This window comes from Paralichthys olivaceus, chromosome 22, assembly GCF_024713975.1.
Source record: "Paralichthys olivaceus isolate ysfri-2021 chromosome 22, ASM2471397v2, whole genome shotgun sequence".
In the NCBI taxonomy this organism is placed as follows: Eukaryota; Metazoa; Chordata; class Actinopteri; order Pleuronectiformes; family Paralichthyidae; genus Paralichthys; species Paralichthys olivaceus.
Window position 1 is genome coordinate 2,442,481 of NC_091114.1, and position 15,985 is coordinate 2,458,465.

The window sequence follows — 15,985 nt, forward strand, 5'->3', positions numbered from 1 at the left end:
GACATTTGCTTGGCTGTTGCTTGCATGCAGATGGAGGAGCATGTTCCAGAGCGACTGCCTGGTTCACTACCTGCAAAACTTCAACAATCTGGTAGCTGGGCTGCTCTTTACCCGTCCCCATAATGTGCAAGTTTGCTCTCAGCAGGATGAACATTAAGGCCTCTGCCTATTACAAGCCCTCACTCAGTAGGTGCAGCCAACACACAGACTACGCAGTAGTAAGCTGCAGACTCCACAGTGTCTCTAAGCCTTGCTCCCAGTTTGCAGTGCCCCCATTGTGCTAAAAATAACTCAAGGTCGCCAGCAGCCCCATGCCTCCCCACCGGGAGAGAGAGGCAGCTTTGTGATCAGAGAGGCTGCATATTACCTATTCATCACCTCAGGAAATGTTACACCGACACAGATTGAACCCTTCAGTGTGTCCAGATTCAAGAACTCCACCATGATCTTGCACAAGCTGCACCTTGAACAGATATACATGTAGATGAACCTGCTCTGTAAAGGTCTCACTCCAGAGGCTGTAGTCTCACCACAAGCTGCCACAAGGTTTTTACACCAGTGCCTGGGACAACTGGCAATATTCAACATCCAGTGTCTCTTCATTTGTCTTCAATAACATTTGACACAGTGATGTGTCTTTTAAGTGCAAATGCTGCCTGCACCGATCATCTGCTCGCTGTGTGTGGTTCTTTAAAGGCCCAGAGGGAGACGATGGGGTACAAATCAAGGGCGTTTGCCACATGGATGACAGGCAGCAGTATGTTCGGTAATGGTATGTTGAGCAGGGACATGTGTCCTGCGGGCGTTCCTGACAATATACAGCAGAACACATTTCAATGGAGTTGAACACACACTCCATGTGTGCATGGCCCCTGACACCACACAAGGAAATGACTGGGATTTCATTACATTCAGTCAATGCATCTGATATAAAATATAATATGCTAGAAGAGCTGATCCATCCAGATGTAAAGGTGGAGAAACTTAAATAACTATAAACAAATAAAACATTATCAATTGTTTTTGTTTTACTGCCTAGAAAATAAAATCACTGCACATGCTCAGACTCTAACGCCACCTACTGGCCTGGCATTGTCTGTGTTTTTTGTGTTCATGTGTATGGAACTGTATGTACTGACAGTCTGTGAATCAAAGGTTGTGTGGAGAAGTGTTTTTCAAACAGAGGTGCTTAGTTGAACGAGGTCTCAGATAGGTATTATAAAACCTCAGTACACCAACTTGAAACCGTGAATTGTCGCCACACAACATTAGGGTTAAGTAGGAGAATGTTGTTTTGTCATTTGTGTGAACGATTCCTTTAATTTCATGCCTTCCCTCTTAATTACCAGAGTGGTATCAGCTAATTGACTCTCACACTGTGGGCAGAGATGGTGCTGTGCCTCACTGGTGTCAGGATAACGCCCACCCCCATAATAGTGTAGACAATGATGATCTTCTATCAGTGTGTTATGTTGTGTGTGTGTATTTCTCTCTGTGAGTCATATTGTTGGTTGTCTACCTGCAAGCAAACAACCAAGTAGCAGTATCATCCCGACAGTTCAGTCCACTGGTGTCTGTATTACACACTTTCAGACTGTCAATGACTAAAACAGCCTTAAACCAAACAGCCAGCACCAATTATTACCAACTGGAAAATTAATTTCAAATGATATTCTTTCATTAAATTTGAAACTTTTTTTTTTTCTTGCTTTGATTTGATGAGCCATTACTAAGGGGGTTTGAGGGGTTATGTACTTTTCATGCTCTAGACAAGAGAAGCTTTGTCATTGTTATCATTGATTAGTATCAAATAAGTTGTGTGTGCGGGAAGACATTAAGTGTCTCTAAGTGTTCTCAGCGTCGACACGGTATAGTGTTTTTCTTTTTGTTGTCCTCAATATCACTTTTCTTTTTCTCAGGTTCATGTTTAGCTGTTTCCTATTTAGTAGGAAATATTAAGACTCACATATCAAGGCAATGAAACATGTGATAATGACTTTATTACTGAAGTACACAAAATGTTCTGTTTCTGTCCAAACTAGGAAATTTGTGATTTTTAATTCTCCAAAGGGTGCATGGTCTCTATTTTTCAGGGAACAGGGTAGTGTATTTAAACTTCTTCTCATCCTAGATTTGAAAAAAGTTAATTAGGTTAATTAGGTTATGTGAAAATAAAATAAAATGACAAAATAAAATGTATATAGTCAGGTTTGGATGAAACCTTCTCAAACCACAACTCCCTGTTTTCAGGTAGGGTCAAGGTAAAATACCACACCAGCGCTCATGTTGATGTTGGTCTTTATCATTTTATTATATATATGTATGTGTGTGTATATATATATATATATGTATATATATATAATATGTACAGAAAAAAAACGTGATAGAATCAGCAGGAGACAGCACCAAGGTCAACAAGCAAAACAGAAAAAAAGACAGAAGGTGAGTGACGGGCGAACTCCTGCCCAGTGCCTTTTATTAACAAACACCTAGAGAGTGCCTTTATTAAGCCATTGAACAGCATCGAACAAGTGTGCAAATGACAAACAAACCCAAATGGATACAAAAAGAGAACTAAAGAAAAAAAATGTCAAGCATTGTTTCATCAGAATCACATTCATAAGCAAAAGCCACACCCTACATCTGTTCAATCCCCCCCCCAAAGCAGACGTCCCATCCTACCCAGTGTCCCCGCATACTTCCATGGACTAGACAACACAGTATAGAATACATTAAAATCAGTAGAGTATCAAGACATGTTGACAGAAAATAAAAAAAAAAAGGAAAAGGAAATCAGTCAATCAAAGCACAATTTATCCAGTATGTATATATATATATATATATATATATGTATGTATGTGTGTGTTTGTGTGTGGGTGGATGTGTGTGTGTGTGTGTGAGGGGCTTGAGTGTTCATTTCAAATGATTGCTTGTTCTGCATCTACTCAAGTGAGACTGGCATGATGTCGGGATACCAACATGTGTCCAAACAGCTGGGGAATGTTACACACCACCCTGCCCTGTTCCAGACACACATACAGACACACACATGCTGCCTTCCCTCCCCCTTAATGTGAGATTCCTGCACATCAAACTACTGCGTTCCAATTTTTTGTGTAAACTGATGGCAAAACACACTCAACTGGTGGTGCCACCATTACCGGAAGTGTTGAGGCTTTCCGTCGGAAACAAAGGTCAGTGATGGGGCATCACTAATGGAAGGCTATTGTTCTCAAGACAAAATCGATCCCTCTGAAGTTGAACTTTTTCCGGTGCATTTGTGACGTATCACGACAGCTCCAGGTGGTGGTGTACTTACAAAAAGAACAAGGAGGGGAACCAAATCCCAGGAGAGATTCTTTAATATGAGTAGATAAGCCAATCAGAGAGGATCTTCAAGAATTCGTCAAGTTGCAGTGACATGTTCGGCTGGAGGAGGAGAGTAGGGAGTTCATATCCGGTCAGCAAAAGCAGACCAGTCAGTCCCTGAACTTCTCTTCTCAACACACACATGACCACACTATGGCCTGGAGAAGAATGTACATCTCCCTGCTGCGAACAACCACACCACAGATTGCTAGGAGAAATAAGAGTGAGGTATTTAAAGGCCCTAACGTTACTCTAGTACAGTATGTATATTATCTAAAGTGTAACCAGCTTTCTACATTAACGCGGCCTCGTATTCCAGTTCTTTTTAAAGCAGGGCAAAAAAGTTGCAGTCTGATAATGTTTTATGTACAAAAGCTAAGTAGTCACTCGAGTGCAGAGGCCCCTCTTTTACTTTCACATTCCTTCCTGTTTCCCTGGAATACCACAGAGCTAACACGGCTATGAAAAGCAGCTCCACGCACATGGCCTCATACCTGTCTCTGTTATCAGCGTTACTATGCCGACCACTGGGAGTCATGGTGAACAGCCTGAGTCTGACACAAATAGACAAACGTCCAAAATGTATTCTGATTTATACTACTGACTGATTTTTGATTGAAATGGCAACTTTGACCTGACATTGAACAAAAACCTCTTGACCTCTTTGTCAACTCACTATCCTCTTCCAGAGCTTGACGTCACATTTAAGTCATGACGTTTGTAGAGCTGTTAGTTTGTAACTGGAAGGGGTGCGTCTCTGATTTTAATGGCATTTTGTATTTCAGAAGTCATTCAGTGGACAACATGTTTCTCTACTGATTAAGCCACTTTTAAATTATTTTATTTTGGATTTTTGTTGTGTATAGGTGCCAAAATTCCAACACTGTATCAGCACTAGAGTCTATACCCAGCCTTACGTGTAATCATCATAATTTCCATTTGAGGCTTTGAAATTGATTAGTCATTTATTCAGAGAGATGTGCCATCGTTTTCATTTAAAATAAATACACTTACTGAGACAAAAAGAGAAAAAAAAAACTCAATGTCCACTTACTACCTTTTTCCAAGATGAATTCTCTGGGGGGAAAAAGCTGTAGGATAGACCTTGAGTTCAGATAAACTTGACACCAAGAATGAACTTTGAGAAGTCAAATACAAGATTGACTTGATCACACTTAATCACACTTGTAGAATTTGAAGGAGAGGGGAAGTTTTACAGTGTCCATCTCTGTATAAAGATTAGGGATATTTCTTCTAAACCAAATTGAATCTAAAGGCATCAGTATTCTTCAAAACATTGTTGAACTCCTCAGGCAGGTGGAGTTGTGAGAGTAGGCATTATTTGAACTGATGAGGAACCAGAAACATGAAGGACGGGTGCCAGGATATTTATGTTTGACGAACAGGTCCATCTCAGGGGAGGAACAGCAGCTTTTGTAAGACCTGTAAGACCCCCACCCTCTTAGCCAACAGACACACCCACACCACATCTCTACCCCAGCTTCATCTGCAAACAAGCAAGAATGAGACCACATTCTAAAACATACTTTGTTGTGTACTGAATGAGACCTGAAGCTAAGTATACAAGTTGTCTCTATCAGAAGCATCAATGGAAACATAAAAAACAATAAAACGACAACAACAATAAAACAGTATTTGTAAGATCAATGCATGATATTGCCAATTGCTTCTGTTTGTCAAAACTCAGTCACCACCCCCTCCGCATTTTTTTTTTTTTTTTTTTAAATCATACTTTGTCATCTGTGTCCGACGCTATCTGCCCTCTTACAGTAATATTTAGTGTCATTCCAGCAGGTCACTGTGCTAAGTGTTGCATTTCTTTCATTTCTATGCAAAATTATTACTGTGAAGACTAAAGAGAAAAACTAACAGTATATTTAAGTTCTCAAAACAACCGCCTCCATCCTAGCTCTGTCAAGATGAGGATTTAACTGAGCCTCCAGCTCCTCTTCCACCACAAGCGTTGAGCAGGGAGTTAGGTTAAGGAATCCCTTGGTTAATGCTTCTGTCATACTGTCTTTGCGTGAAGATCTTCCTTCAGCATAATCAAATTTTTGGGCTCATACTTGGGTCACTAAATCACTAAGTTCCTTTTGCGAGAATGCAGAAAATGTCACTGAGCCTCTGTCTTTTGAGAAGAGGCACTAGAGGCCTAAGTCCGATTTTACAAAGTGTAATTGCATATAAAATCAATGAAAAGACAAGTAATGGCAGATAGATGAAAATCTGACACAAACTTAGCAGAAGGCGCATCTGTGCAAGTTGAAAATACTTGAGTTTTAGCAAAAGATGGATCTGCTTCTTAAACATACAGAGACAACAAAGGTACAGGCTGAGAAGCTGAAAAGAAATAACTAAAAGAACCAGACTTCCTGCTGAACTCTGAAATCAGTCAGAGAATGAGCTGAACACAGACACACACAAGCACATTCCCATACACGAAGCCGGCGCATCTACCTACAGCTAATGTCTGTACAGCTGGTATATTGGATGGTTGGGGCCAATCGACATGGACTACACTGACGGTCCACTGATCACATTCACACTAATGAGGTGAATGTTGCTCAATAAATGACAATGATGAGTCACTGTTAGCAGTGAGCACTTCCTACTGCGTACAGAGCTTCTACAGAGAATGACTCAAGCACGCTGCACCCGGTGGTGTGTTTGTGCAGGTAAATAATTCCAACAACCAAAACTTTGGGCTGTGGGTTGGGCGGGGGGGGGGCGGGCGCATAAGATGAGATCAGCAAAGATAGATGCAGTCTGAGGAGAGAAGTATTTGACCAAAAGGCATATATCTCTTAACCCCATGCCATGGGAGAGTGTGTGTGTGTGTGTGTGTGTGTGTGTGTGTGTGTGTGTGTGTGTGTGTGTGTGTGTGTGTGTGTGTGTGTGTGTGTGTGTGTGTGTGTGTGTGGTTTCTAAACTTCATCTTCCACTGCCTCCACTCCACTATAAATCAATATCAATTTCCCCCCATATCTGTTTTTTCCTTTCTGTCCTCTTGGCAGAAAGTAAAAGTTGCCCTGGTGTCTGTTTTTGTTCCTCCCTCACACTGGTTGTTTTCTTCTCTCTGTTGTTTGTTGAGCATAGAGGCCTGAATTAATCCTCACAAAACTTTAAATCAGTTCTCTGATCTTAACACTCTTACAGTTCAGTTCTTCGTTTGCCTCAACAATCCTGTGTCTCCAGGCAGGCTGACAGAGGGGGGTCAGAGGGCTGGGTGTGGGTTACAGGGTGGAATGGTGGGGTGTGGGAATGGCTGAGATGATGGCAGGGGAACACAGAGGGAGAGGAGAGGGATATGTCGAAGTGGAGATGGTGATGGTGGGGGTCCTTTAGCAGCAGCCCCCTCCGGACTGCCTGACGGGAGTGCTCTCAATTTTTAAGTTGGGTTTGTCGCTACCAGCTGTGGCTCCGGGGCCCATGCGCTTCTTGATCTCTGCGGCCATGGTCATGAAAGCCTGCTCTACATTGGTGGCGTTTTTGGCGCTTGTCTCCAGGAAGGGGATGGCCAAAGAGTCAGCAAACTCCTGCCAGAAAAGAACAGAAGAAATTTGACAGTCAAACATTTCACTCTAAACATATCACAGACCTGGTATGGGGTTTTACTGTTATACTGACAGAAAGGCCGGCAACATATGGCTCTGAGCATAGTTCATCAGATGTCTGTGTGCACATGTGGTGTGCACAGCTCATTTTAACCATTTTAATTATTGATAAATAAAAACACCTAACATGCTTTTGTTCCAGCTTCTCAGCACCAAATATCTTTGGACGGTCAGACAAAACAAGGTCACTGAAGAAAATTGTGATGGGTATTTTTCACTTCTCTGATATAGGGTTATTACCTTGGAGAAATTTTGGGAATTATTGTGAGACCAGGACTCTTCTTCCTTGCAGTCTGTGGTGGTGAAATTGCGTGGAATATTCTTGTGTTTCTGTCTGCAGCGTTTCACCACACACATTTGCATAAAACTTTTATTTTGGGACTTTTACATTATGACACAAAGTTAAACAGACTTTATTAGTCTTTGAACTGAGTACATAAGACCTTGGGGTTTTAGGGGACCAATTTGAATTGTTTGGATTGGTGTGTTGCAGTTGCCTGCCTCCCAACTTTTGTTTGCATAATGTTGTGCAGGTTTGACATGTAATTATTGAATTTTCTTTAATATAACCTGATATTTGCAAGATATCTCTCCTATTTTAGTGGGATAAAGAGCAGGATTTTTTAATTATTGTAAGCAGGTAAACTTGCAGCATCTTTACACAGTGTTTTAGGTTCACCTGTTTTTTTTCTCAAATATGTTTATTTATGTAAAGGTGAATTGATTACAATGTCCTGCGCATTTATCTGTGTATATAGCTGTACTTGAATTGGAGACAATACAGTCATCATAGACTAGAAATCTCATGAAGCAGCTCCACTGCAGGCACACAGGCAGTGTGGCTCAGGTGCTAGTGTAATATGTTCCCATATTATCACCAGTAGAGGTGGAGTGGAATGTTCATGTGGGTCTGGTTCTCTAAATTGTAAAACATGTTTCCTTTAGGTTGGTGATGGGTGGATGAGTCAAGCAGATCGTAGACGTTTTAATCGTTCACAATCTAATATCGTCATATTGCACACCCCTACCCTACATTTTGTAGTCCAAAAGATAAGTCAAATTAAATAAGAAAAAATGGACAGATATCTCTGTAATAATAATAACAGTCCATGCAGGCAGATGCGGAAATTATATTTGGTTTTCTAAGACCCTGTGTGTGTGTATTTCAAACAATGGTGACTGACACTGAGTCGTTTAAGTTGGAACTGATAATGTTAAACAAGTTACTTTTAACACAAACTACTGTGATGCAGAAAAGACAGAAGACGTCAGAGGAGATGATGTGTACAACCATTGAACTGAGGCAGAGCGAGGAGTTTCCTCCTCAATGAATTTGTTCCGATGAAGCAAGGATAAAGGAGCCATACCTTGGCTGTTGTGTAGTCCACTACTTTCTTGGTGGTCAGGTCACACTTGTTGCCCACCAGAAGCTTATTGACATTTTCACTGGCGTAACGGTCGATTTCCTGAAGCCACTGCTTGACATTGTTATAGGACTCCTGCACAATGAGAACAACAATATCAACATGATGCTAACATGACACAAAAGGTTAGTTTACAATTTCTTTAACACCATTGAGACCTGGCAGTGGCATTTAAGAGAGGAATCTTCCTGATTTACTGTTAGAGAACCAAAATAATAAAATCTGCATTATCTATTTTCTGTACTACTTGTACAGAAAATAGATCATGCAGATTTCAGTTTATAGATACAATGGCACTGCAGCATGTGTTTGTATTTAATAAAACAACTGTGATGTGTTACCATTATAGCTATATTGAAATCAACTTGCAAGAAAAAGTCATGAAAATGAAATGGATATGATTTCATGAAATGCTGAACATAACAGACACGTAAGCCTAAAGAGTAAAAAATGAAAGCTGAACTGTGACTTCAGCTACTGATTAACTAGTCAGTCAGAGAGAAAGTTTGAAGCTCATTCACATCAGCTGCTGTGAGTTGAGACATATAAGCTCTCCTGGAACTAGGAACTCTGCACAAGGATCAGGGTCTAAATTTCTGGGGAAATCTTTTTACCCCGAGCTTAATGATAGTACACAAGTAAAGGAACCTGATTGGTGGAGTACTCCAGCATTTTTTTTTCTTTATTTCTACTCATCTCCTTTCTGATTAACAGGATATAATTTGTGCTTACAAATTATATCTCCTCCATGTTTACTGTTGTTGTAGTGTTGCTTAAATAATATAAGATGACATGACCTGCGGATAAAGTCCGGAGAATACCAGGGGGCCAGGAGGATAAAGTCTGCAGATAATCCTGATGCTCTTACTCGGACACTTGCATTCACACATGCACCTCCTCAAGAGAAAGTGCAGAGAATCTCTGAAGTTCAGTGCATGACTGAAAGCAGCTATAGTGTCACTATTGTTGTATAGTCTTTTGCATTATTGCCACCTGGTAGACTGGAGTGGAACAGTTTGTTGGAGTTGTTAGTTGTTCACATGTCAGCAGGGTATTTGCCTAATCTCCTCTAGTCTTTAGGCCACAGTGTAGCACAGGCAAACAACAGTCTGCACAAACGTTTTAGGTCCTTGAAAAGTCGCTGGGACTAGAAGTTACAGATAAAAATGGTAAAATGAAGCTATTGAGACGTATGTCTGTGGTGGAAAAAAGCCTGATCTTGAGCTGGCAGGGTACAACTGGTGACTTTCTTCAACACAAAATAGCTAAAGGTCAAATTTTGGGGGGGTTTTTTGGTTGTTTTTTTTTATAATGAGACATTAAGTTAGTAATACTACCTGTAAACACCCCCCTAATTCAATTTGAAAGAGCAAAATAAAATGGTGAAAAGAATGGTGTAACTTGCTGCTTTCCTTCACTGAGGAATCAGTCCAGACCAACGACTTACCTGATCTGTCACATCATATACGACTATGATACCATGGGCTCCACGGTAGTAACTGGAGGTGATGGTACGAAACCTCTCTTGACCTGCAGTGTCCCACTGTCACAGACACACAGAGATAGAGAGGGAAAGAGGAAAGGGTTAGAAGTCTGTTCATCAAGAGTCAGCCCATTTGACAGTGAGCAGCAGTCAGGGATAGAAGAATATTTACATGAGAATTATATTTGACAATGCAAGATCAAGAAAGTTTTTTAAAGTTAAGTTCATCTCATTTTAATTCATTCAAAAGCCTGAACTCTAGAGAAACAAGAACAGTGTGGTAATACCTGGCAACTTCAATTTCAGTTTAAAATATGAATATCTGAAAAGCTGTGCATCTTTTCTACTTTTGTTTCTCTTTCCATTTATACTGGTGAAAACTGCTCTATCCTTCTTCAGGATTAAGATTAATATTGTGTGTACAGCAAACTCGATCAGACTTTCAAAATGCTCTTAACCTCTCGTAGGCTTTCAAAGTGAAAAATCTGTGGGAGGGTTGAGTTTCACTGATGCCACTAACACTCGAGAAATAATAGAAGTGGTTAGAAATAATTAGTGGATGGCAAAAGCTTGTGTTTAAGAAAAATGGGGGCAGCAGAATGTGAGCATGACATGTCTTTGCTGTTCATCATACTGAACTTACCATGCTGACTTAGAAGCTGACAGAGAACAGTTTACTTCACCTCCATCAATGTTTTTATTAGCAGCCTTTCTTTGTTCATTTGCCCATAACTGGATGATCGGGAATGAACCGTTTTTATTTTAAGCATCTATAAAAAAAAGATTAAATAAACTTCATACTTTGAAGTGTTTGGCAGTTGACTGTGGGGCTGCATCTCTGTGCAGGTATGTGCCGCATTCTGTATTATTACTCTATTTCTCTGGCTGTGAAAGACAGTGGATTCTTTTATAGTTTTCTCAGACCATGAGTAGCCCATGCTAAAGGAGGCAGGTCTTCCACTGCCAAGTCCTTACTCCCACGGTGTCCTTGACCATTATAATGGCAGCATAAAGACTCAGTAAATCAAAATAAAATGGTAAATGGTCTGTATTTATATAGCACTTTACAGTACAGGTTATTGCCCCTCACCCATTCACACATTCATACAGTGCATCAATGAGCAGCACTTTTTCACTGATGGGCAATTTGGGGTTCAGTATCTTGGGCGTGCAGATGGGGAAGACTGGGATCGAACCGCCGATCTTCTGGTTAGAGGACGACCAACAAGTGGACGTAGACAGGCAACATCAAAGACGTCCTCAGAATCTTAACATTTGAGGCTACGGTAAGCCATGAAATGGACAGACCGGACTGATGAAATTGCCCTGGTTTGCGACACACAGAAGCTAAATCAATGATGTGGCTACGTTATATAATAAATACTAAATAAATTGGTCACAGCAGCAATCACAGAGCTGCCATTATCTGTAGGTTGTTTCATAATAGTGAACACCACCAGCAATATTTGCATGTCAGCAGAAATAGCATGCATACAAATCAAACCGGTCATAGCCAGTTTAGCCATAACATTGCTCAGTCACTCAAACATGTAGTCATTGTCATGAGTTGTGCTTCTGTTTCCACTGGTCTCAACTCTCTTTGAAGATGAGATCCTAAATTTGAGCACTGCTCAGGAGCAAACTGAATCCAAGTGCCCAATACTTTCAGTGGTTGGAAGCAGTGTTGTCTCTAGTGGTATGATGCCGCATCATCACAACAAGACAGAGTAAAACACATGGAACAACAGTAACTATTTGAATCCTGCACGTGTAAGTAATATGACACCAGATACTTTAAAATAGACAAACCCTAAGGTCTCAGCTATGTGGGAAGAGGAGGCTTTTCACAGGGAACTGCGGTTAGGGGTTGTAGACTAAAATATTTCTCAGCAATAAACAAAGACTAAGATAATAAAAAATAATATAGAACTTGTAAGGATGACGAAGAGATCACAAAACAACAAAGTAGTTTTTATGCTGCATGCCATGTTCGGCCACAGCTGTACTATTGGCCAATGTAAAAGTACATTTACAATATCAACACATTCAATTGTTGTCACCTTACATCACTATCCACAAGAGGGACCTTGTACCAAACCAAGCTGTACCAAGGATCTTCGGGCTATAGGGAGCTCCAGGGTACACCTACAGATGCTCAATTTATCTCTATGTGTTTAGACTGATTTATTAAAGAAGTGAAAAACAGGAGGGTGCTGTGAACAATGTGCTTTTATGTTAGAGTGACTGTGTTAAGGTAATGTCTACCTTACAAACTATATCTCTTTCAGGTGGAACAGCCTGTTCAATTAACTAAAACAGGATCCAGTTACAGCTTGGTCTGAATGCACACGCACACACTCACACCGAGCTCAGTCTCTCGTGTATTTTGGTAACTATAACCTGGCTCATATTAGGGTAATAACGTTGGCTGTGTATATGCTCACAATCTGCAGTTTAATGGTCTTGCCATCCAGCTCAATGGTGCGGATCTTGAAGTCCACTCCGATGGTGCTGATGTAGCTCTCTGTGTAGGTGTCATCCTGTAAGAAGAGTGAGGGAGAACAGAAGGGGATCAGTTCAACAGCAGTTTGGGGGAAAGACTAAATGTTTGACCTGGTACAGAAACAGAAACAGAAACGGAAGGACATGTTTTTAAAGTATGAGACTACTTACTGCAAATCGCAGCAGAAGACAGGACTTTCCTACTCCAGAGTCTCCAATCAGCAGGAGCTTGAACAGATAGTCACTGAAAGAAAAACAAATCGGGTCAGAACAGGGAGGTCATTTTTTAACTCACAGCATGTACAATGTCTCAGTTCATAAAACAAACAGAAACTGACTGTATCAAACTTTGAAGCCCCCCCCCCTCCTGACACAAACCTGTCTCATAGATTAGAGTGAGACCTGCACAACACGTTATAGCCTATTTTACGAACATTTTGAGGAACACGTTTTACGGTGTGTCAAAATAATCCACTTCCCAACTCTAGAGAGTGCCTGTGTGTAAGTGAAAATAAAATACAGTGTGAGTATGACAATAAAGGAACATGTCATTTTAGATGGAGCTCTGTGGCTCAGAGGAGAAATAAAGGTCTGCAATATTTGTAAGTAGAATATAATTATTGTTGGTTTTGGTATTTTTGTGGGATTTTGACAAATTGTGGCATATATATATATGAATGAAGGAATTATTGAATTTAACTTCTGTGTACTTTGCTTTTCATCACAAAGGTTAAGATTTATAAAAAAGAATTCCCCCACTAGTTTCACATCTGCATCTCCTGCATGTAAAACAGATGCACACTTCTGTACATTAATATACATGTCTATATATGTAATCTATTATCCTGATGCATTGTTTCAACCCTAACTATCAAACAGCAGTTCTAAAACAACTAACAGGTAATGCATAACAGGGGGGCATGGCCAAGCAGGTTAAATAGGGCTTGGGGTTACAGCTGGGTTTGAGACATTTTGATTTTAGTTCCCATACCTGACTACTAGCACTGATACATAAACAACACTTTATTAAACCTTGAGGAATATAAACATGATTAATGTTGAGGTTTGTTGTTGTTACTTATACTTACAGGATCTCTCACCTGCCGCCACAACACAACATGAAAACAACCTCAGAAGAATTTCATACACAGCACTGACAGCCAAAGAGAATTACCCAATGCGCATGCTATTCTTGTGTCATAGGAAACCGAGACCTGCCATGTATCACATCCTGACACTTGATCAACTGACAATATGACATCAACACTGGATGCAGTGGCAGCAGCAGTGTTGCAATCAGCCCAGTTCTCATTTCAACATGTCTCCAACTTGTGTTGATGTGGCTTGATGACGGGGACTGCTTATCATTATTTTGCAACACGCAACACAAAGACCACCTTAATGCACTGCCTCAAATATTCTTAAACTGAGTACTATGAGATATGCAAAATTGAATACAATTTGTCATCAAGTTGTTTTTTTTTTTCCTAATCAGACATTTCATGATGATCTGAATCATAAATGTTTAAGGAATTATGGTTCTGTTAGTTGTTGTTAATAAATACACTGATAGGTCAGGGGTAGCATTTTTGATAACTGATCCATCCTGAATTTAAGTGTGAGTGGAAAAGAGGATGCTGGAGGAGGACAAACACTTGTCAATTGATTTTTTTCTATTTGACAACCCAAAAGGTGTTCCTAATAAATCCTTAACTGTTGTCTGAGTAAATTATATGTCAATATTAATAAAACCATTATAATCACACCTTTTACAGGGGTGCCTTACTTGAAAGTTGTACCGAAAACTGGTGGATGTCTACCACAATTCAGTGTAGGGAATAATGAGGCATCTTTAACCAGAGAGAAGTTCTTACTTACTGTGTGTATGTAGACACACAAGTAAACAGACGTTGACTGCCAAGGGTGTGGGATGTTAGCTAAGCTAGTTTGACCGGGTTCCGTGTGGATTCAAAGGCAAAGCCACAGTTGGGAGCTCAGTAAAACACTGAGCTTTTCAGCCCCGACCGAGGGATTCGGTGACAGGCGGGTGTCCTCTCGTTTCAGGGCTGCGGGTCAAACATCTGCTACCTGCCGTATCATCTGACGTTAGCCCCGACACGCTCCCCGACGGAGAAACCCCACGTATATAGCATTTTGTCTGCGAGATTACACAGGATCGTGAACCCTCACAAAATGGTTGGTGACCATGTTTAAATGCGACACCAACCACACAGGTATACACGTTAACTGCTGTTGGATAAGTAACGCGAACAATCCACTGGGGCTCGACGGTTAATGGATTCCTCGAAGCTAGAATGTATGTGAATGTATCTGACGTCCTCGTATGTACATACAGTGTGTACACGAGGACAACTGAAGCAGACACGGCCGCATGAAGAAACAAAAGACTCGGTTGTTTATCGAGGCTACAGGTCAGCCATCCCACATATGTCTCTCCACTACTTCGTGTAGCTTTTACTGTCGAGCTAACCGCTAATCGTGCCCATTCTGCTTTTACACGGTGAACAACGCCAGCGTTGAACGTTCTGCTCTGGTTTCACAACCGGATCGCCCGTCCACTTGTCCCGTGAAAGGTCGCGTGTCACAGCACGAGCAGGCTGTCAGCTGACGTTCACGGAAAAAACACGTTCGAGACATTAAAGACGCGCCCTGTTCACGGGAGCAAGCTAGCTCCTATTTGCCAATCCTGTTCAACCACAGAGCAATTAGCCTAGCATTATTTAGGACCGATTACACAGCAGATAGCATAAGCGCGTGTGTGCGCGCTGTAACCGAACACAACGGTGACGTTTTCACAGCTGGTGTCAAACTCACTATTCGGGATTCATGGTTTCACGCTGGATGTGTTTTTCAGTCGGTGACTCGACTCTTCCTTCCTACTCCGGCAAAAAGAAAGATAAGACTTGAAGGTCCGGGTCTCCGAGGCACTTAGAAGGCTGTAGTATCGTCTCCGCTGCTGCTCCCTAGTTTGAATTCAGTCTCTGCTCTTGCTTATGGCCTCAGTTCTAGTGGACATATCCGTGTTTCGTCGCGTTAGGTCTGTGTATTTAGGTCCGTTTTCTGCTTTTCTGTGTCCGCTGCTGACAAGAGGTTCAAGATGGCCGCGCAGGTGCGGTAGTGACGTGTGGTGACGTGGCACTACAGACAAGTCGCGAGCGCGTTCAGGTCCCGGAAAAAAAAAGTAGGAAAACCGTGGTACAACGTCCGTCTGTGTGAATAGAACGCCTGTCTAAACTGGAAACGGTGGTGCGTTCAATGACATGCGTCGAACACCCCGTTGTGTTGGACATGCGCACTTCGATTTAATACGGGGATTTGTGACGTTTTCTGATTCTGCGATGTGTCCGGTGCACCGTCCTCCACCCAGTCTGCACAAGTGTTAGGTTTTACTTAGATTTAATAATACATACACAAAAACATACTGCACAGTCGCAGAGATCACATATCTATACACAAAGACTGTTTAAACGTGCTTCAACATATGAAAGGTGGATATTTATGTGGCAAGGAGCAAATACTTATTTATGATTTAGTACTTAATTATAATTACA

General features: G+C 41.2%; 1 protein-coding gene across 1 annotated transcript; it reads right to left on the bottom strand.

The window, feature by feature from the left end:
• Positions 1 to 2,443: 2,443 nt before the first annotated feature.
• Positions 2,444 to 15,729, bottom strand: rab1ba (zRAB1B, member RAS oncogene family a). Its single transcript, XM_020100113.2, has 6 exons — positions 15,249 to 15,729; positions 12,585 to 12,657; positions 12,356 to 12,451; positions 9,876 to 9,971; positions 8,372 to 8,503; positions 2,444 to 6,926 (listed from the first exon to the last, which is right to left on the bottom strand). The coding sequence occupies exons 1-6, from the start codon at positions 15,260 to 15,262 to the stop codon at positions 6,732 to 6,734; spliced, it is 606 nt and encodes a 201-aa protein (XP_019955672.1). The 5' UTR covers positions 15,263 to 15,729; the 3' UTR covers positions 2,444 to 6,731.
• Between the last annotated feature and the right edge of the window lie 256 nt (positions 15,730 to 15,985).

What these genes read in the sequence shown, in the direction of transcription:
- rab1ba (XM_020100113.2), bottom strand. An exon ending in GTCTTCTGCTGCGATTTGCA is followed by an intron (nt 12,452 to 12,584) that starts GTAAGTAGTCTC and finishes CTCTTCTTACAG; the next exon opens with GATGACACCTACACAGAGAG. An exon ending in TATATGATGTGACAGATCAG is followed by an intron (nt 8,504 to 9,875) that starts GTAAGTCGTTGG and finishes CTCATTGTGCAG; the next exon opens with GAGTCCTATAACAATGTCAA.